Genomic DNA, 21,011 nt, shown 5'->3' with positions numbered 1-21,011 from the left:
CTGTATCCGTGCTGTATTGTTCTATGACTCTATTCCCAGAATAAAACACTTTCTGACCTCTGTCATGCATTGCTAAAAAGATTTAAATCCCTGTTCACTTCTATCTAAACCAACAATGTTCTTGTACACCTCTACCACATCTATTATTGGCTGCAGTACTCTGGATTTAATGAAAAGAAACAAACTAGTACTCTCACTGCTGATCACTAAGGTCGTCATTGGATAGTGTTAAATGGTGGCTGGTGCCAAGGACTTGAAACCTTAGATTGTGAAGGAAGAAGGGGCAAGTGGGGGAAAGAGATTAAAATTCCTACGGAAGTATTTAAGACTTTGTTCAATGTAAAAGCATAAGAAAATAGTAGTCCTCTCAGCCTTGCCCTGGTAGTCATGGCTGATCTGCTCTAGGCCTCATCTCTCTTGTTCCAGTTTCCACATAGCCTTCAAATCTCTGATCTTTCAGAAATGTATTTACTTCCTCTTTAAATACCCCCAACAATCCAGCCTGCACAACCCTCAATTATTTCCAGTAAATCCATTACTGAATGATGCAAATTAAAAGCCAAATATTCTGACTCCTTTAATGCTCTCTCCATCAAGCACTCAAGCAAATACCTAAGATTGGTTAACAATATACCTACATAATACCAGATTAATCTTTGTACTCTTGGAAAACAAAATGTGATTGCAGATAGTAGATTTGGTGACCTATGTAGATCTATAAAAAGAATCTGGACTTTTCATCATCAGGTTGCTATCGTGCCTTTGAGTTAAATAATGGAGTTCAACAACCCAGCAACACCTCTATTATGCTTTGAAAAGAAAATTGTAATTAATGTTTTAGAATGACTGAGTTGCAAGAATAGCTAACAGCACTTGGACCTTAGTCTCGTATCAAGGTCATTCCCTGGAACAGGGGGAAAAAAACTATTAAGTTACAGAGACAGTCACACAGCACAGAAATAAGCCATTCAGCCCACCATGCCTACCATCAATTACTTACATTAACCCCATTTACCAGCACTTGATCCATAGCATTCTTATGCCTTGGCAATTCAAGTGTTCATCCAAATACTTTGAATGTTGAGAGAGTCCCTGCCTCTACCACTACATCAGTGTGTTCCAGATTTCAATACCCTCTACTGTATGTGGAAAAAAAATTCTTCCTCAGATCCTCTCTAAATCTCTTGCACACCTTACCATAAACGTGCCTTCCAGTTTTATATAACTTGGCTATGGGGAGAAGTTTCCTTCTATCTACTCCATGCCCCTCAATTTTGTGCAGCTTTATCAGGTCCCCCCTCAGCCTCCTCTGCTCCAAGGGAAACAAACCCAATCTATCCAATCTTTCCATCCCAGTGAATCCCCTCTGCACCCTCTCTAGTGCAATCAAGGATAAAGGAGGGAATTTATGCTTAGAGTCAGTGTGGGGGCAGTATTAAATGAGTACTTTGCATCAGTATTCACCAAGGAGAAGGACATGGAGGTTAGTGGGAACAGTGTGGGGCATGCTAATGTGCCAGGGCATTTTGAGATCAGGAAGGTGGTGGTGCTGGGTCTCTTGAAGAGAATTCAAGTGGAGAAGTCCCCAGGGCCTGATAGGATATATCCCAGGTCACTGTCTGAAAGAGGCAAGAAAGGAGATTGCTCGGGCCTCGACCGAGATCTTTGTATCCTCACTAGCAACAGACAAGGTCCTGGAGGACTGGAGAGTATCCAATGTTGTTCCTTAGTTCAAGGAGAAAAATCGGGATAATCCGTGAAACTATATGCTGTGAGCCTCACAACAGTGGTAGGGAAGTTACCGAAGAGGATTCTTAGGGATAGGATTTGTGCACATTTGGAAAGGTATGGCCTGATTAGGGACAGTCAGCATGGCTTTGTGCAGGGCAGGTCACGTCCTACAAATTTGATCGAGTTTTTTTTTTGAGGTGGTGAAGAAGCTGATTGATGAGAGTAGGGCAGTGGATGTTAAATACATGGACTTTAGTAAGGCATTTGATAAGGTCCCTCATGGTAGGCTGATCCTGAAGATTAAGATGGACAGTGACTTAGTAGTTTGGATTCAGAATTGGCTTGCCCATATAAGAAAGAGGGTAGTGGTGGAAGGATGTTATTCTGGATGGAGATCTGTGACCATTGGTGTTCCACAGGGATTAGTACTAAGACCTCTGTTGTTTGCGATGTATACAAATTACTTGTATCAAAATGTAGATAGGTGCATTAGTAAGTCTGCAGACAAATCAAAAGATTAGAGGAGTTGTGGACTGTGAAGGTTGTCAAAACTTGACAGCAGGACAGAGAACAGTTATAGAAAAGGGTGGAGAAACGGCAGATGGAGTTTAATCCGAGCAAGTGTCACGTGGAGGTTAATCTGGGCAAGTGTCAGATATAGTAATTTGGGAAGTCCGACACAATGGGAAAGTATACAGTTAAAGACAGGACCCTTAACAGCATTGATGTAAAGGAATCTTGGGGTCCAAGTTCACAGCTCCCTGAAAGTAGCCACTCAACTAGATATGGTGGTGAAGGTATATGGCATGTTTGCCTTCATTGGTCAGGACATTGAGTACAAGAGTAAGGAAGTCAGGTTGCAGCTATATAAAACATTGGTTAGGCAACACTTGCAACATTCCGTGCAATTCTGATTGCCCCATTACAGGAAGGATGTGGAAACTTTGGTAAGGGTACAGAAGAGGTTTACCAGAATGCTGCCTGGATTAGAGGGTATGAGCTATAAGGAGAGGTTGGACAAACTTGGATTGTTTCCTCTGGAGCGTCGGAGGCTGAGGAGAGACCTAACAGAAGTTCATAACATTCTGGGAGGCATAGATAGGGTAGACAGTCAGAATCTTTTCCCTAGGGTAGAAATGTCAAGTACTAGAGGACGTGCATGTGAGGTGAGGGGGGGAAGGTTTAAGGGAGATGTGTGGGCAAGTTTTTTTGTTTATTCACAGTGGTAGGTACCTGGAATGGGCTGCCATGGGTAGCGTTGGAAGCAGATATGATAATGGCATTTGAGAGGCTTTCAGGTAGACACATGAGTGTGGGGGGAATGGAGGGATATGGATCCTGTGTAGTCAGAAGAGATTTATTTTAATTTGGCACTGTGTTTAGTCCAGACATTGTGGGCTGAAGGGCCTGTTCCTGTGCTGTACTGTACTGTGCTTTGTTCTATCACATTCTCCAAGGCAAGTATTCCATATGCCTTCTTTACTACATTATCTACCTCTGCTGACATCTTCAAGGATGCTTGGATTTCCAGCAAGGTTTCTCTTCTCTTTAATACTGTATAGGGCCCTACCATGTATTGTGTATATTCTACCCTTACTGGTTCTCCCAAAGTGCATCATCTTGCATTTATCAGGATTAAATTCCATCTGCCATAGCTCTGGCCATCTTACCAACCGATCAATATCACAAAAAACCAAGTGTTGCCAGACAAACGTGTTCGGTAGGTGGTTCCAACTAGTTTCTTTGGAGTGTTTCCATCACCAGTGAGTGCCCTGCCTATACACTCCAGTTCACATGGCAGTAGATCATGGGCTCCAATAATACCCTAGCTGCTTCACTGAAGATTTACACACAAAGGCAGCCAAGTCTGCCGCTCCCATGGCTAATTAACCACAAATGCAAGGTGCTTGTAGACTGGAAGGTCCACCATGCCTCAGTAGTAACAGCTTCACAGGCATCTAAAGTACTGCGGAAAAGTTGTGACTCTAGCAACAGGTGGTGGGTGGAAAGAGCGAGGAGGATCAGAAACTTGCCGATAGAAGGAACATTTGTAGACTCTTCAGCTGTCTGACGCTTGGTCCATAAATGGCCCATGGATTCACCCCACAGAGCCAAGAATATCGTGAACTTATCAAGGCCAGAGTGCGTGTCATGGAGTCATACGGTTACATGGCACAGTAACAGGCCCTTCAGCCCACAAAGTCTACACTGACTACCATGCAATCTGTACTCATCCCATTTGTCTGCATTACTTCCATATCCCACTATACCCTGTTCATTCAAGTACCTGTCCAGATACCTCTTAAAAGTTCCTGTCTCCTCCACCTCTGGCTGCTCATTTGAGATACCAACTGTGTGAAAAATGTACCCCTCAGATCCCCTTTAAACCTCCTCCCTCTTAAACCTATACCCTCTAGCTTTATTCACCCCACCATGGGAAGCAGACACTGTTTCTATGTATGCCTCTCAATCTCAGACATGTCACCTCTCAGCCTCTTGGTGAATCTTGTCACCCACCATAATGAAGCCCACCTCGCGAATCTTTTCCACACCCTCTCTAGCTTAATCACAACTTTCCTGTAGCACGGAGACCGGAACTGCACACAGCAGCCGTTGGAAGAGGTTAAAACCTCCAAAACAGTGTTTCTGTCCTTAACGCAAATACCCTTAATTCCATTTTTACAGTAGGCTATTCGGCCCAGCCTCGTCATCACTCCCGACTTCATAAAGACAACCAGTGTACGAAAACTAAGGCAGTCATGTGAGTGCATTGCATCCTTGCTTTCCTCAAGTCATGCTCAGTATGAGGTACTGGCCTTGCCAACCAACTACTGTAGTGTATGCCACCTTCATTCAACAGAGAGCACAACAAAGGTGCAAAGGTACTGAGTGGAGACTGATAAGGTGAAAGAGATTAAAGAGATTGGGAACTTTGAACTGCCAAATGAAGATCAGTGCCATCTAGTTAATGGGAAGCCACCTCCCAACTCCTTCCCTTTAGCACATTTGGCTTTTCTTCAGAATTGCAGACTGACTGGTGATTAGATGTTTGGGGAGTGCTGATCAGGACATCGAAAATTCACTGCCCTTTCATTTTCTACTTGATCTGTGAATCAGCATTCTTATACTATCTACAAAAGTTAATGATTTTCAATGAATAGTTCAATAATTTTAAAAGCAAAAAACAATCTATTATCCTCTTCTCACTCAGCAGTATACTAAATGCATCCATCAATTCTGCTCCAACATCTACTCAAAATAACTTGCTAAACAAAGATCAGTTCCAATCACTTGGCTCCCAGCTCATCACAAATACAGAGGCACAAGAGATTCTGCAGAGGCTGGAATCTGAAGCAACACACACACACACACACACACACACACAAAGTGCTGGAGGAACTCAGCAGGTCAGACAGCATCAAAGGAGGGAAATAATCAGGACTGAAGAAGGGTCTCAACCTGAAACGTCGACTGTTCATTTCCCTGTTCCCTGCTGTTCATCATAGATGCTGCCTGACCTGTTGAGTTCCTCCAGCATTCTGTGTGTGTTGTGTCATCACAAATACAACCGGGAAAGAAGCAAACCAAACTCATTTTGGCCATTTTCAAACACTTAATTGAAGACAGTAACAAGGATCCTCAGCCAAAATATGGTTAATAAATGACAAACTCTTTTACCTTGTTAAACATCTGATAAATTTGCTGGAACAACAAATCACTTTTGCAGTAAAAGCAAAAGCGCCTTTGTTAAACTTCTCTGGAAACAAAAAGCAAAATTACTCACGTTGTCCCTCTGATCGTAGTCAACTGAGCTCGACACTGAAGTCAGACGTTCGTATCTATCATGGTTCTCCGAATGCAGAGCCGAAGCCACACTGAAGGGCAGAGACAAAAGAGTAGAGGCTGTCAGCAGCACACAATCACTCCGCTAACTGCGAGTAAACTAGTATCAGTGGCATTAAAACCGTGCAGCAGGCCTCGATAATGAGATTGTTGCACTTCAACAAGTATTTGCTTCAGTGCCTTTCGTTAAATTTCAAAGTGCAATTCAACAGCTATGTCTGCTCGCAAATAGTGACTTGCATTTCCGTAGTTCAGTAAACACACATTTGACAGAAGTGGTAATGGTGTAACTCTATTTTCTGTTTAGGTAGTGAAATGTTTTTGGGCACGTAGTGTTGAAGATTTAATTGTTCTGTCACCTCATCTACAATGTGATGAACTGCAGCAAGAATATTAGTAGTGTCTCCTCTTCAGTGACCTGCTCAGGTATTAAAGTGAGGCCTGCTGACACCTGAGATAATGCCACTTTAACACGGAATCACTTTACCAATCACCACCACCGACTCTAGGGGTTCATCTGCTAGCAGCAAATGCAACTTGCAGGGGAAGAGATAGAGGTTAGACAGTAGTTAAGATTCCAAGAGTCACGGACCTTTGCAAATAGTCATCATTTGAGAGAGAGAAAGAGAGAACAGAAAGAAAGAGCCGATGTTCAGCTGGTCCTTCCTAACAAGATAACGAGCAACATCCTGCAGCCCAAGGTCTGGTGATATTGGAAGGATTTGCTACAGTATCCAAAGAGTTCTAACAGTCATCGTAGTATTTCTATATTTTGGCTCTATGGTGGTACTCCCACCTTTAAATCTGTAGGATTATTGGTGCAAGCCCTTCCAAGTCCTCGAGCCCAATTCTTCAGTGCAGTACCAAGGACTGCTGAAACAGAGGTGCTCTCTTTCAGATGATTCATTGAACTGTCAGCTTTCATACAGTAGGGCTGACCAAGGTTTGTCCTTCAATCAACATTGCTAAAAACAGGTTGGCCAATTATCTTAACTCTGTTGTGGAATCTTACACTGCTTCTCCCTACATTAAAACAGTGGCCACACTTGCAATGCATTTCATGTGATGAACCTGCCAGGAGCTCAGGGGACCAGGGAAATCCCCTGGGGATAAACAGAGCAACCTGCCTACCTATACCTGAAACATAGCTGATGATAGAATCACTATAAAGTCAGATGCACTTTCAGAACACAAAAAGGTATCTTAAAGATGACTAATGCCCCACAACAATCTCAGTTAACCCACATGTTTTATTGTTTACAGTGGGTCAATGGAGGCCAACTAGTAAAAGGTTAAGCACACACAGCCCCTCTCTCTGATGCGGATATATTGAATTTAGTTCCTCTCAAACTGAATAGGAGCAGATGTAAAAATGCAATTGTTCTATTCTGGAGTAATGTTACATGTAGGGGGTATGGGCATGGGTTGTTTTGAAAAGGACTTGCATTCATACAGAATCTCTCAATCTCAGGATTATCTAAAGCAACTGATGACCAAATTAATGTTTCCCTCCAAAATGTAGACATCAGAACAGAACTATAATTTGTACACAGCACGATGCCACGAAAAGCACCGAGATATATATGTATGTGTGTATGTGTGTGTGTATATATATAATATATAAAAGACAGGAAATGCATTATTTGACGTTGGCCAAGGGATGGTCAAGCAGGGTTCCGGGAAAGTTCTTTTGCTCTCCTTTGAGGGTGGCATGGGATATCCAGGGAAGAGGATAGGCAGGGCCTCACTTTCATCATGAGAGATGACACCTCCAGCAGTTTGCACTGTACTACAATGCCAGCCTAGATACTGCACTGGAGACCCTGGATTTGAATCCAGCAGACAATCCAAAGGAAGAGATTATAAGGCCAGCAATCCAACTAGAACCACCAAATTCTTAAATATTAAATGAGGGTCTCAGTGGACCAGTATTTACATTGAGGACGATGCTGCCTCATTTTACTGCTGAATATTGTACCCAGAAGAATAAGTTATTCAAATTTCTTAGCTAAGCTGGCTGAGCATAGCTAATCAACCAGCTTGTGTTAAGCAATTACATCTCCACTTGTTGTTAAACTGCAGGAAGTCCAAGTGAACATCATTGACTCAGATCATTTAACATGTTTCAATACCAGAAGGCCATGCAATATATGCACCTTGTGAGAAGCTTGACTGTGTACCACACAAAGCCAGGATTATTCAATAAATTTAAAAACAAGCACAGTGATTGAATAGATATTTCCAGTGGCAATGCTTATATAGTCTAATAATAGTATAAAAGCTGTTGCACCTCAATAGCAGCTTTTATCGTCCTCCTCCTCCCCTCGCTCTTCCTGGTCAGTCACAACCTTGCTTCTCTCCCACCTACTGTACTTCTGATCTCCCACTACTTTTCTCTTCAACTCACCTTTTCCACAAGACCCACCTCTTGCATTTATGGACCAGTCAATTAACCTCTCAGCCCTCCTTCCAAAGCCTATCCTTAATTCATCCATTCTCTCCAACTACCATCGTCTCTTGAATTTCATTTTACTTGACGTCCCTTAATCAATCCGATTCCAGTTTCCTGTCTATCCTAAATAGACTGCTTCCGCCCATCTTCTCCACTCAGCAATAAGTGCCAGCAGAACCTCTCAATCCATAAACCAAACCCTAGTGCTTCCTTTTAAAGCTCCATTTTGTGCGACATTTTGCCACACACGTACTGAGCCCTGCTCACAACCCTTAACGTGCACAACATTAGCTCCTATCCCCTTCTCGATATTATTAAAAACCTCATTTCTGTCCTTTATGCAGGATTTAAACCACCTTTTCTGCCATCTCCCATCAGTATGTTATCTGTAACACCTAAGTAGTATGCTTCTCTAATTGGGTGCCTTTCGTACACTCACACCTCTACAACACTTTGCCATTAGAATAACTTTCAACTCTCCCTGGGTCCGGCTCTCTTCCAAATCACTTAATTTCTCACCTTTGAGAATCTCTTCAAAAACTGACCTGTTGGCCTAAACCTCCAGCTGTCTTCCCCTATCAATTCTTTCTTGGCTTGGACCTTTTTTTCCTGCAAAGCCTTTGAGGTTTGTTATGCTGAAGGCACCATGCATACCATTGGTGGAATTCACAGAACTATAGCCCAGATTAGTATCTTCCCAGCAGGAAACGAGATAAGAAATGGCTCTCACTGCATTGCACATGAAGTGTTCCAATACAAGTTAAGTTTAGGCTTGGACATAAAGTGGTAAACTTACTGCAACTTCTCACATGGGCAGTAGATGACAAGCGCTGACAGAGACTCCGCTATATTATAGAATCCATACAGTGTACTTGCCAAAAGAAATATTACACACCAGCAGCACCCTTACTGAAGAAACATTAGTATCAATTCAACCCAGAGAGCATGTGAATGAAAAAGTTGTTAATGCTACCACAGATTGTGGGAGAAAAAACTAAAAGTGGAAAAATAAACCTCAAACATACTATTCCCGCTCTTCTGCTCGAAGTTTTCCATGTCTCTTTCTAAAAATGTAAAAGAAAAACCTTAAAAATACATTTTAAAAAATCCAACTTTACCTCAAATGAAAGCAGACAGCAGAAGTGTGGTGGTTTCTCTTGCCTTGTTGTGCTCAAGACCGTTTGCTGAGACTCCAAAAACATCCATGAAAATAGTCTACCAGCATTGAGAGTTTGGGCAAAGCTGAGAATACTGTAATAGGCCCAAAAAACCTGCTTCTGTACGGAAATCTTAAACTGGATGTTACATATCCCTACACCAGCCCCAATTAAAAATGAGATGACAACACATAGCTTCATACAATATCTTTTTATAAACATTAGCTTCAGTAATCAGAGCCCAAAAACACAGTCCAACATACTTTGTTAATAGTGACTCAATGAGAGCTGGTGGAGCAAATTAAAGATTATGTCCAGCACATTCTTCAGAAAATCAACTGTTGTGTGGAGTTTCATAGAATGAAGTAATACAGCACAGGAATCAGCCCATCAAGTTATTTAAGGGGAATCTGAGGGGGACCTACTTCACTCAGAGGGTGGTGCAAGTGTGGAACGAGCTGCCAGCAGAAGTGGTGGATGCAGGTTGAACATTTGAGAGAAGTTTGGATAGGTAACATGAATGACAGAGGTATGGAGGGCTATGGTCCAGGTGCAGGTAGATGGGACTCGGAAGAAAACCAGGCTAGCATGAACTAGATGGGCCAAAGGGCCTGTTTCTGTGCTGTAGTGCTCTATGACTCAGTGTACACTGGCTCTTTCTGTGAGCCAACTCCTGCTATAACTGAAAGCTCACCCTTACAGCTATTGCTTGAAAATGAAAGCACTGGGAAACTGACCACTTATGTTCTCAAATACCCCACCAAGTGGTTCTGAGCAATGCAGTCAGAAATTCAAATCATTTCACCCCGGGAACTCCACACAACTAAATCCAAATCACCCAAGTGCTGCAGTTAAATAAATGTTTAAACACTAAGGACAAATAGCAACTTTTTTTTTGGAAGAATCAGATGTTCAATTTCTTGCCAATCTTAGATCATAATTTGCTTTCCCTTGTAAGGCAAGGTGACCCATTGAAAGGGGGAATTCAACAGGCCACATGGCTGAGGGGTGAGAAGAGGTAGTACGAAGTGACAAAGTTAATGCAGAGCATGTGAAAGCTGCAGAGATAATTGGCAATATAGTACTAATATGATCTTGTGTCTGACTGTCAACACATCCAGTTAGTTATTTACAAGAGCTATCTGAAAGTGTCGGTAATGTTTGCTTTGATTGAACAAAATCAATGTAATGAGCATAGAACATATGAGAGCATCAGTGCCAAGAACAGCAGTTTTGGAAGAAATGGGGTATGATTATGCTCTGGGACTGAGCAGCAGTCCGGCCATGCCACCTAGAAACCCTGAACTCCATTTTACTTAAAATGTTCCAATGACTTCAACTGAAACAGCAAAATTAAGCTGTATTTGAGCTCGGTCTAGTCCTCTTTTTCTTACAACTTCTGAGGTTAGTACAGATGAAGTGTTAAAAAAAGTTATTTTATCTCAGCCAGTAAGGTGGCAGGCCAGAGAGGTGAGTAAGGAGAGAAATAGTACAAGATGCCATGAAGCACAAAGCTGAATGGCATAACAACAGACAGGTGTCAAATAGGCAGCAGAGGGTGTGAACCTGAACCACGATCCGTCAGAGGATATTTTTTTAAATTCAGAAGTGGAAACTGGAGAAAGGACAGCTAATAGAAAATTCACCGAAAAAAATGGTTTTCTGATATTTGAATAGCTTGAGAGCTGGTATAACAGTTTGTGTAGATTGCTTTATTAAGTGATTTATAACGCATCTTAATTACACCAATTCACATAGTTCCCATCTTATCTCTAGTTAAGATTGCCACAAAAATGTGGATCTGACAGCAATTAAATGAGAGCAATTTAAATCGAGTTTAGCAAATTTATTTCACCTGCAAGATGCAAGCTGGAATAATTACTTTCACCTAACTCTCGGCTAAATATGTGATGGGTGAGAGAATGACAAAGTTTTATTCGGCTATCAGCTCATTAACTATTTGCACATCCATTTTTACTGCCATGCCTACAAAAGGGGATGAAGAAATTTATACAATTCACTGGGTGAAAAAAAGCAAAGATTTTAAAGCAGCCCAATTAAAAAAAAATCATTCCAGTTGGAGAACCTTAGATAACAGCAGCGAGCTGCAGACCATGAAAAAAATGAACAATACATCTGGCATAAAAATAGAATGCTGGAAATAGTCAGGAGGCCAGGCTACACCTCCAGTCTTTCATAAACCCACAGCTACCTCGACTATACTTCCTCCCACCCTGCCTCCTGCAAGGATGCCATCCATTTTTCTCCATTTCTGTTTTCAAGATGAGACCTCTGCTCAAGGGCTTCTAGGCCATCACTATCCACATCCAACACATCACCCTCTGCCATCTCTGCCAGCTCCTATGTCATCCCACCACCAGTCGCATCTTCCCCCATCTCCCTCTTCCTGCAGGGACCACTCCCTGGGTCCACTCATCCCTTCCCACCCACGCCCTGGAACTTTCCCCTGCAACTACAGGTGGTGCAATACCCTCATCACCATCTAGGGACACAAGCAGCCCTTCCAGCCTTGTCTACTGCATTCAGTGCTTGCAATACGGCCTCTCTTCAATGGCGAGACCAACCCTGGACTAGGCCACCATTTTGCAGAGCACCTGTGAGTGTCCACCAACGGCTATCTCGAGCTTCTGGTGGCATGTCATTTTAACTCTCCTTCCCTCCCCCATATTAACTGGTCTGTCGTCAACATTCTCCATTGCTGTGGAGATTGTAAGAACATTTGCTGGGTAGCTTATGACCGAATGGTGTGAACATTGAATTTTCCAATTTCGGGTACACCACGCCCCTGGTGTTCTCCTCCCACACTCACTCACTCATCCACCTAGTTTTCTTCTGCCTTTTTCCCCCCTTACCCCCACCTGGTTCCACGCATCAGCTTCTGTCCAGCCCCTTCCCCACCTGGTTCCACCTATCACCTACCGGCCTCTATCCCCTCATTCTCATACAGGCAATTTTTCCACTTCCTTCTCGGTCGTGATGTAGAGTCCCCTCTGAAACATCGACTTGCACCTTTTGCCTGCGCAAATGCCGATCAACCAACCCGCAAATCCCTAATCACCACTACAGTTTAGCAACACTATGACCACGCCGATCCCTTGGCACCAAAATGGACTGCTTTTTTGTCTGTGTTCTTTTTCTTGTAAAAATTGTGTACAATTTGTTTTTCTTGTGAATGCTGCTTATCTAATGCAATGTGCCTGTGGTGCTGCTGCAAGCAAATTTTTCATTGCACCTGTGCACACATGTACTTGTGCACATGACAATAAACTTGACTGAGTTCTTCCAGCATTGTTTTTTTGTTCTAGCATCTCTAGTTATTTGCTTTTAAATTAGATGTCATCTGGAGCCCAAAAAAGCCACCTCATTGACATACAGGGTCCAAGTACATGTGATAAAGTCCATACTACATCTCCAGTTTCCAGGCCAGCCAGCAACAAGCTATTCTGGTCTTTGGTAATGATTGCAACAAACTACAAGGCTCAAAGGATGACTCTCTGGGACTCGAGCTTCTGGCCCTCAATTCTTGCCAGTGTTTTACTCGAAGAAAGAAATTCACCATTTTAAACCTGTCACTGATTTAAAGTGTCATTCAAATTTCCCATCTATTCTAAAATTTGATTGTTCTTCAGCCTTCAAATTGTGCAACCTAATCATTTGGTGGAACAAAAAAAAACCTACTATTCAGAAGTTTCAAGCATACTTTAAGCATTGCTTTAGCACCTACAAGTTCCTTTATCTCAATGCTTTCGGGCACAATTCAGGTCACATATAGACTGAAGACACTTTTGTAAATTTTTATGCATGAAATTAGATTAGATTTAATCTAAAAGAGTGGGCAAAGGCATGACAGATGGAATATAATGTGGAGAAATGTGATGTAATCCACTTTGGTTTCAATGACAATAACCATTGTACTAATAATGTGATTATTAGACATTTTAATTGCTTTCAGTGTGAAGGGAATGCAACTTGATTAGATTTGATTAACCCATTAGATTAGATCAGAGACAAGATTATAGGCCACCTCCGACCTCTACGATCAATAATTTGAATGCACCACTGCTTGCTCTCAACATGCTGAACCAAGGCAAATATCCTCAATGCCCAATCGAGTGATGACTCTCGTAACCAGCACAGGTAGTTTAGCATCTTTCGAGATAATTTAGAAGGTATCACATGTTACAGGCAAGGAAGGGGTAGGAAGTGTGGATGGCTTCATGTGATCTGCTCAAGCATTTCAATCCCCTTCATATGCAAAAATATTGGATACATGTTGTGGTTTGCGTGAGCAATTCAGCAGCCCTTCTGGAGGTATTCCACTTAGGGAGACTGGATAACTTCCCAATCTACAGATATTCCCATCAGATCTCCATTCCCCATCCCAGACCAAAACTGGGAGCATTCAGTTTAATGCTGCAGTGACTGCATTCTCTGATCTGCCTGTTCTCTTGTAGTGCCAAAATAACCAGGAAGAGGAGGAGGTAGAAGGGAGAATATGACTGGCAAAATTATATTTTTTAATTTTTTGTTTTTATTGCGCCTTGGAAGGAAGTGAACTAAGCGCAGTATTTCATACTGAATACATATTAATTACTTCATTAAACTAGCATTTCTCAGAAATAAACCTACGAGTCCTCTGAGAGCCACTGTATTGACCCCACCCTTGAATCTTGAGAAGCCAAACAAAAGTTTTCAGCCTTACACTCAAACAATAAGCACCAGATCATGAGCCAAGTCAGATCTATGCAGCGCATTTGGACAGCTCTCAAACTAGGCTTCTCGAAGAAATCAACAGGAGTCAGCAACACCAAGTATCAGAAGATCAGTGGAGGCTCCAGGCTAGCGTTTTAAAGAACAAAACATGATTATGGTTTTAGTGACAACATTTTTAGTAATGGCCAAATTGATCTCATGTCTCTGAGGTGAGAAATGGACCCTGTACTGGCTTTAATTACAAGCTCCAGCATTCTCTGATTAGATAAGACAGAACTCTTTTTGGGATCATAATATAATTTGCAAGAAATAGATTCTATTAACCCAATCAATGCACATGGGGGAGGGGGATGGAGAGCAATCAATGAGAAGTTTTTAGAACCGAATTTGGTAGAGTTTTGTTTGACAAGGCTTTAAAGGATTTACACAGGTGGGTTACTGAAGTTGAGATACCGGTCAGCCATGATTTAAGGCTGCCACGTGCCCAGGACTCTTCCTCAAGGCTGCCTGGAGTCTGGGAGTCACCCACTTGACTCACAAAACTCCTTTGCACACTCGTGAAAAACTGAGGTGTAGGAGTAGAGGCTGAGCTGACCAGAGGTTTATCCAACCTGCAGGTAACAAGCCTCAATTCCAACTCCTGCAAAACAGGTGCATGGGGGGGGGGGGGGGGGGGGGTGGGGGGTGGGTGGGCACTGGAAGGGGGGGAGGGAGGGGGGAGGGGGTGGTAGTTGATGCAGTGACCTGCAGTCTCCTAAAGAGAATTCAGCTCCTTTGGATTGCAAACTGGGGCTCTGATTCCCTGCACACTCCAGTCCCTGGAAGGACAGTAGACTGACCCCATGCTCATTTTTCACAAGCAAAGACAAAGCGTTGGAAGCCCCAAACTGACAAAGCCAAAAATGCCAAAGGGTCTTTGACCTGAAACATTCATCGTTTCTTTCTGCAGATGCTGTCTGACCTGCTGAGCATTTCTAGCATTTTTTTTGTTTCAGGTTTCCAGCATCTGCAGTTATTTTTGATTTTTCTTTCAACTGCACTTTCCAAACTCCCGCTCCCCTTTCAAAGTCAAATTGCATTCCTTTCACACTGAAAGCAATTAAAATGGCTAATAATCAATCACATTATTAGTACAATGGTTATTGTCATTGAAACCAAAGTGGATGACTTCACATTTCTCCACATTATATTCCATCTGTCATGCCTTTGCCCATTCTTTTAGCCCGTTTACATCTCCCCTAACACCCCAAAGCCCCTCTACATCCTCCTCACGGCAAACTTGGATCTATTACACATAACCACACCCCCCCACCCCCAATCATAGTTATCAATTGTGAACAGTTAGGGCCCCAGCACAAATCCGAGATAGCCCAGTGATCACAGCCTGCCAATTCAAAAATGATCTTTTAAATCTTATTATTTTCATCCATTAACCGGTTCTCACACCCATTACCATATTACCCCCAATACCATGAACTCATGTTGGGCAGCAAAGTAGCAGAGCTGCTACCTCAGTTCCAGTGACCTGGGTTCAATCTTGACTTCTGGTGCTTTGTGCAGAGTTCGCACATTCTCCGTGACCACGTGGGTTTCCTGTGGGTGCTCCAGTTTCCTCCCACATCCCTAAAATGTGCGAGTTGGTAGACCACTGAATTGCCTGTGTAGGGTCAGTGACAGAATTTGGGGTGGAATTTGATGGGAATGTGAGAATGGGTTAGGGTAGGTTTAGTGGGCTGACAGGCCTGCATCTTTATGACTATGACCTTATTGAAGGCCTTCTGCAAGTCTAAATATAGCACATCAAATGATTCACCCTCATCTATTCCTGTAGTTACAACCACAAAAAATTCCAGCTGATTTGTCAAGCATCACTTCCCTTTCATTAATCAATGTTGACCATGTACAATCCCACTATTATTTTCAAGTGCCCTGCTAAAATTCCTTAATACATTGTAACACCATTGATGCCAAGCTGATTGGTCTACAAGCTCCTGCTTTCTCCTCCATCTCCTTCCTTAAATAGTGGGGTGTTTGTTACTATCAAATCTGTGCAAATTGTTTGAGAAACTCGGGAAATTGGGAAATTCCCACAGCCACTTCTTTCAAAACTCTGGGATGCAGGTCATCAGGTCCCAAGGATTTATCACTTCAGTCCATATAGTTTCTCCAATTCTATTTGTGTGTTAATTTATTTGAACTCCCCATTTACTCCAAACCTATGGTGCTCCACCAGTTCCAGGAGATTTTGTGCATCTTGTTTATCTGTATAGGCAGACAATACTTAATTTATCCAGCATCCTTCAATACATCTCCTTTCAGTCTGTAGAGACCCACATAAACCTTTAAATCTTTTACTTACCTACTTCTACTTTCTCTTTTGCTATCAATGCCTTGGGTCCTCCTTCGCTGAATTGATTTTTTTCCCTCCCAGTCCTCAGACTTGCTGCTTTCTTTTTGGCAATGTTTTAATCCTTTGATCCAACACTATATTTAACCTCTCAATAGCCGTGGCTGAACCAGCTTGTCTGATGTTTATTCCTGGTTTAAATGAATATATATTATTTGGAAACTACATTCATTTTATGATGTTAGCCATTGCTAGCTTACTTTAATAGAAGCCTACAATATCAGTCTTTATGTATTAAAAGTTACAGTTATAAATTACGTATATTGCAACACTATGTAGAAATATTCAATTAGGGCAGTGGGATCAGCTTTAGCCAAGAACTGACCCAGATACAATGGGCAGAGTAGGCTCCTTTGTGAACTTTTCAGGACATGGCAAAAATATAGTTCTGATCAAGATCAGCCATTTCTTTAAGACTTGGCTCACAATAGCAGAAGTAGTGGGAATCCTATATTGGTCAACTGTTTTGCATCATGGATACAATGGGCTAAATGGCCTCCTCCTGTGTGACAAACCTCTATCATTCAAAAGACTATTTTTTTCCCCCCAATTGTGACTCACCTCAGTACAAGATAATCAGACTGCTGACAAGATAGTTTAGAGCATTCAACCGGGGGACTACAAGTCTTCCACACACTCCAAAAGTAGGGCCAGAGGCGGGTAAACAAAGCTTTGTGGCTTTTATCTTGAACCAGAATTAGTTCTGGCTAAAATCTGTTGGGCAAGTCAATAATAGCCATATTGGAGGTTTGCAAGGAAGGAGATGATTCACCCCATTGTGCTTGATCCAGCTCTCTGAAATGCCTGCCCAAATAGGCCCAATTCTTTCCTCTTTCACCATTTCCCTGAAAATGATTCCAAATATTTATCTAATTCCTTTTGGAAGTCATCATTAAATCTGTTTGCAATATTTCAGATGGCACATCTACCCAGGTCATTAACTTGGTATTTTTTTTAAATCTCTCCCCAAATCTTGCCAAGTATATTATAACTGTCCTCTAGTTACTGCTTCTTCCACCACTGAGATTTACTCGATGAAATCTTCCCATAACCTTTTCTGCATCAAGGAGAACAATTCAAAATTATTTAGTCTAAACATAACTGTGGTCCTCCTTCCATGATTCTATTCCAGTAAGTTTTCTTTATGCCATGGAAAGGGGTCAGTATCTTACCAGTGTTGATGACCAGAATACGGACCTAACCAGTATCCTAAATAGCCCAGCCTTACTTGCTTTTGAACTTTGACTCTTTCTATGGTGTCCTACTGTTTATACTACCTTGAACAATTTTACAAAAATGAATCACTTTATGCTGCCTCACATTAAATTTCATCCATCATGCATCTGCTCCTTTCGCCAGGTGGTTTATCTCCTCCTGATGCAAGTTACCATCTCCCCATCACTTAAAAGCATTACTTGGTTTGCATCAACTGAAAAATCTGAAATCCTGCATTACCCATTCTAAAAAAAATATTCACCACTATCCCTTCGTTCTGTCTCCATAAGCAGTTTCTCGGCCAGAATGCCACTGCCCCAATAACCACACATTCCGTGGGGGTAAAAAATGGAAGCCCATCATTTCTCTTCTCATTTAGCCAAGATCCCAATATATAAAAGGCAAACATTAAACTTCAAGTATGATTGTGGGCCAAACTTTCAGAAGGTCCAGGAGAAAGCAGTGATGACTAATTCATAACCTTGACAAGAAATGCTATAGTATAGCAAGCAGCAAACACAGAAATTTAGAATCACAGGTGGGTTGAGCTAAGAGTCAGGCTTCTAACCAAGAAAGGGCCTGTGAATGGTAGGAGTGTTTTAATTGGGAAATAAATTTTAGTTGGTCTGATTTGTGTAACAGTCTTGACAAAGATTTTGTTCCTTGTATGCTGTCCAAATTTTAATAACATCTCAGTTATATTTTAGTTTGTAGGCAAAAAAGTTCATTTTTGTTCCATGGAGACAAGAGACTGCAGGTATTGGAATCTAGAGCAAAAAAAAAAACAACTGCTGGAGAAACTCAGTGGGTCAGGTAGCATCTGTGGAGGGAAATGAACAGTTGGGTGTTTTGGGTCGAGACCCTTCATCAGTCCAGATGATGCCTCCAACACTGTTTTTCACTTCATTTTTATTCCAACCCTAGTGGGGAATCACACAAAATTTGTGCTAAAAATTAGTTGGTTTGCTTTTAAAAAAAACCTGTAAAGCCACAAGGAACAGGGGAAAAAGAATTAAATAGTTAGCTCCAGTGATGGAACTAATCTAACTTCAGTGACAAAATACTTCAAAGGTGAATTTACCCAAAGGTCTATTACTGTCCTGTTCACTGTTGTATAAAGTAAATGATTGACAAGACTTTATGATTATAGAACCAAACAGAAAAGCTGAAAAATATGGAACACTCTTGTGATGAATGGTCCTCTGTTCCTGTACCACACACTTCATGTCAGATATTTTCTGGAGAGCTGCCTTACAAACGTACACAGTTCCAAGGTGCCTTGACTGGCTGCTTTAGTGTCATTATTATTAAATGATCTGTCACACCCATAGTCACGTAATACTATACAATCAATATACAAGTCACCATTCAAAGCAAAACTAGAATCAAGTGATTGTAATACAGATTCAAATGACATCATAACCCATGATGGCAAGAATGAGCATCTTATAGCCACTTACATCAGTGAGCTGTTTCACAGGGATTTCCGATTAGCACTTATAAATTAAATATTGTTTAAAATTTGAACAAATACATTTATAATAATGTCAAAAACCCATTAAATTAAAAGATGCACATTTTATAATAAGTTGACAACATAATAATTTGGAATAGTGGGGATGGGATACAGGCAAGGGAAGGTAAAGTGAAGCAATGTTAAGACAAAAATCTAAAAGGTAAAATGTTACAGCCGTATAAAATACTTATTCCTTCATCCAACACTTTCACCATCCTTGTATTGATACTTATAGAGACTAAAATTGATTAATCTTAGTGAAAAGGAAATTTTGAAAAATAGCTGCCTTGACTTCTGGCACGCTCTTTTTAAATCAAATTAGAATTAGACCAATGAGGTAATGTTTATCCTTGAACTACCGGCCCAATTCATTGAAAGTAGAATCAACAATTTGAAGACATCAAATTAAGTAGCCAAGGATTTAAAAAAAAACACAACTATTAGGGATTTATTTTTGGAAAGAATATCTAAATTAGAGAGATCAGGAGGTGGGCCAGAAAAGTGAGTCAGTGCCCATTTTAGAAACAAAAGTTCCATAAATTAGGATGCATTTCAACTATATGCAGAGGTATTGTTACAGTACGAGTTGCAAACTAAAATTAGTCTCCAAAGATACACAGAAATGAATTTCAGTACTGTGAAGTGACAGGCTCCTTAAAGCATCTTGGCCTAAGAAATGAACACTCCAGTCCCTTATATTAATTCCCACCTATCATGTGCTTCTACTTCAACTTAACTGACCCATTCGCTCCCCAGTCCACTCCCACCAACAAAAAAAAACACTAGCTCTTTTTTTTAAAAAAGACTTCAAAATTTAATATTAAATATTTAATTACTAACTGCCGTGTCAAAGGTTGGCAAGTAGTTTGGATGCCAAGGACAAGTAGGGAATATTCTCTGACTAACAGAGTATGATGTTTCCTTAACCTAGGATCTCAGCTTTCAACCATGGGGGAAGAGGGAAAAAAATTGTGAAAGTCACAAGATGGCTTCTGAAAAGCTTGTGCACGGGTGCAAAGAGAGTAAAATTTAAAGAGTTTACTGAGTATTCAAATGTTTGGACTGCATCTACTCCCTTCTAGTTATTGAACCTACCATTGCTTCCAATGGCAAGGTCAGTAGCTAGAAGAATTGAGCTAAAGGGAAAAATGATTTATTTTTAACATAATGAGTTATAAAGAACTGCAATGCATTAATCTTCTGTGTGGTATTATTCCAGGATTCTGATAGAATGCTGGCCTGTATGTCAAGAAGCAATAAAAAAAAGTGTAGAGCACTGGTCTGATCCCATCTGCAGTTCAATTTTGGGAAGGATACAGTGATCTTGAGGGCGTCCCCGATTCACTAATGAACCGGGGCTTAAACGATAGGTCAGGAGAGCAGTGAATGATTTGAATTACTTTATAATAATGAAGGGCTTATCTACTAATTTCTTTTTAAATAATGGATTTGGGTTGGATGCGGAGAACCTGTTGCTGCAAGTGGAATAGACACAAGAGGGTACAAAATCTTAGTCAGTTTATTCTGAAATGAAATCAGAAACCTCACACAAACATACACACAATCTGCAGATCAGTCTCAACCTAGATGACTGAATGTACAGACTCCAATGTTCTCAGTATAACATATATATAAAAAAATTAAGGGTTAGAATGTACTGTGATCCTTCAACATGTGCTAATAGTAACAGAAAAATTTAAACACAGACCACTACTTCATGCTGTTACCTGTCAGCATCCGAAACCAGTGCAAGACGCCCATAATCCCAGGCCAGTTTCCGTAGAATGGAGAACACAAACAAGAGTGCCTAAAATAAAACAAAGATGATGAAAACAGTTAATAGCTAACAAATATGCACAGTGCACATTCAATGACGGCCATCGGCTTAAATGATTTATTCTGTGTGATTGGGTCATGGACCTGCACATCCTGGCAGAACTGAGAAGCCCCTCAATA

General features: G+C 41.3%; 1 protein-coding gene across 4 annotated transcripts in view; it reads right to left on the bottom strand.

Moving 5' to 3' along the window:
* Positions 1-21,011, bottom strand: part of LOC127574799 (CSC1-like protein 2) — a 156,979-nt gene that overhangs the window by 79,430 nt on the left and 56,538 nt on the right. For 3 of the 4 annotated variants that reach the window (XM_052024162.1, XM_052024163.1, XM_052024165.1), the window contains 3 exons: positions 20,783-20,862; positions 9,052-9,090; positions 5,516-5,606 (listed from right to left, as the gene is read on the bottom strand). In XM_052024162.1, coding sequence (XP_051880122.1) covers positions 5,516-5,606; positions 9,052-9,090; positions 20,783-20,862 — 210 coding nt within the window. The remainder of the gene's footprint in view (positions 1-5,515; positions 5,607-9,051; positions 9,091-20,782; positions 20,863-21,011) is intronic. The other variant, XM_052024164.1, reaches the window with a different exon arrangement.

The sequence above is a fragment of the Pristis pectinata genome, chromosome 10 (assembly GCF_009764475.1).
Source record: "Pristis pectinata isolate sPriPec2 chromosome 10, sPriPec2.1.pri, whole genome shotgun sequence".
Classification (NCBI taxonomy): domain Eukaryota; kingdom Metazoa; phylum Chordata; class Chondrichthyes; order Rhinopristiformes; family Pristidae; genus Pristis; species Pristis pectinata.
The sequence above is the reverse complement of the archived record's forward strand: the minus strand, read 5'-3'. Positions and strand labels throughout refer to the sequence as shown.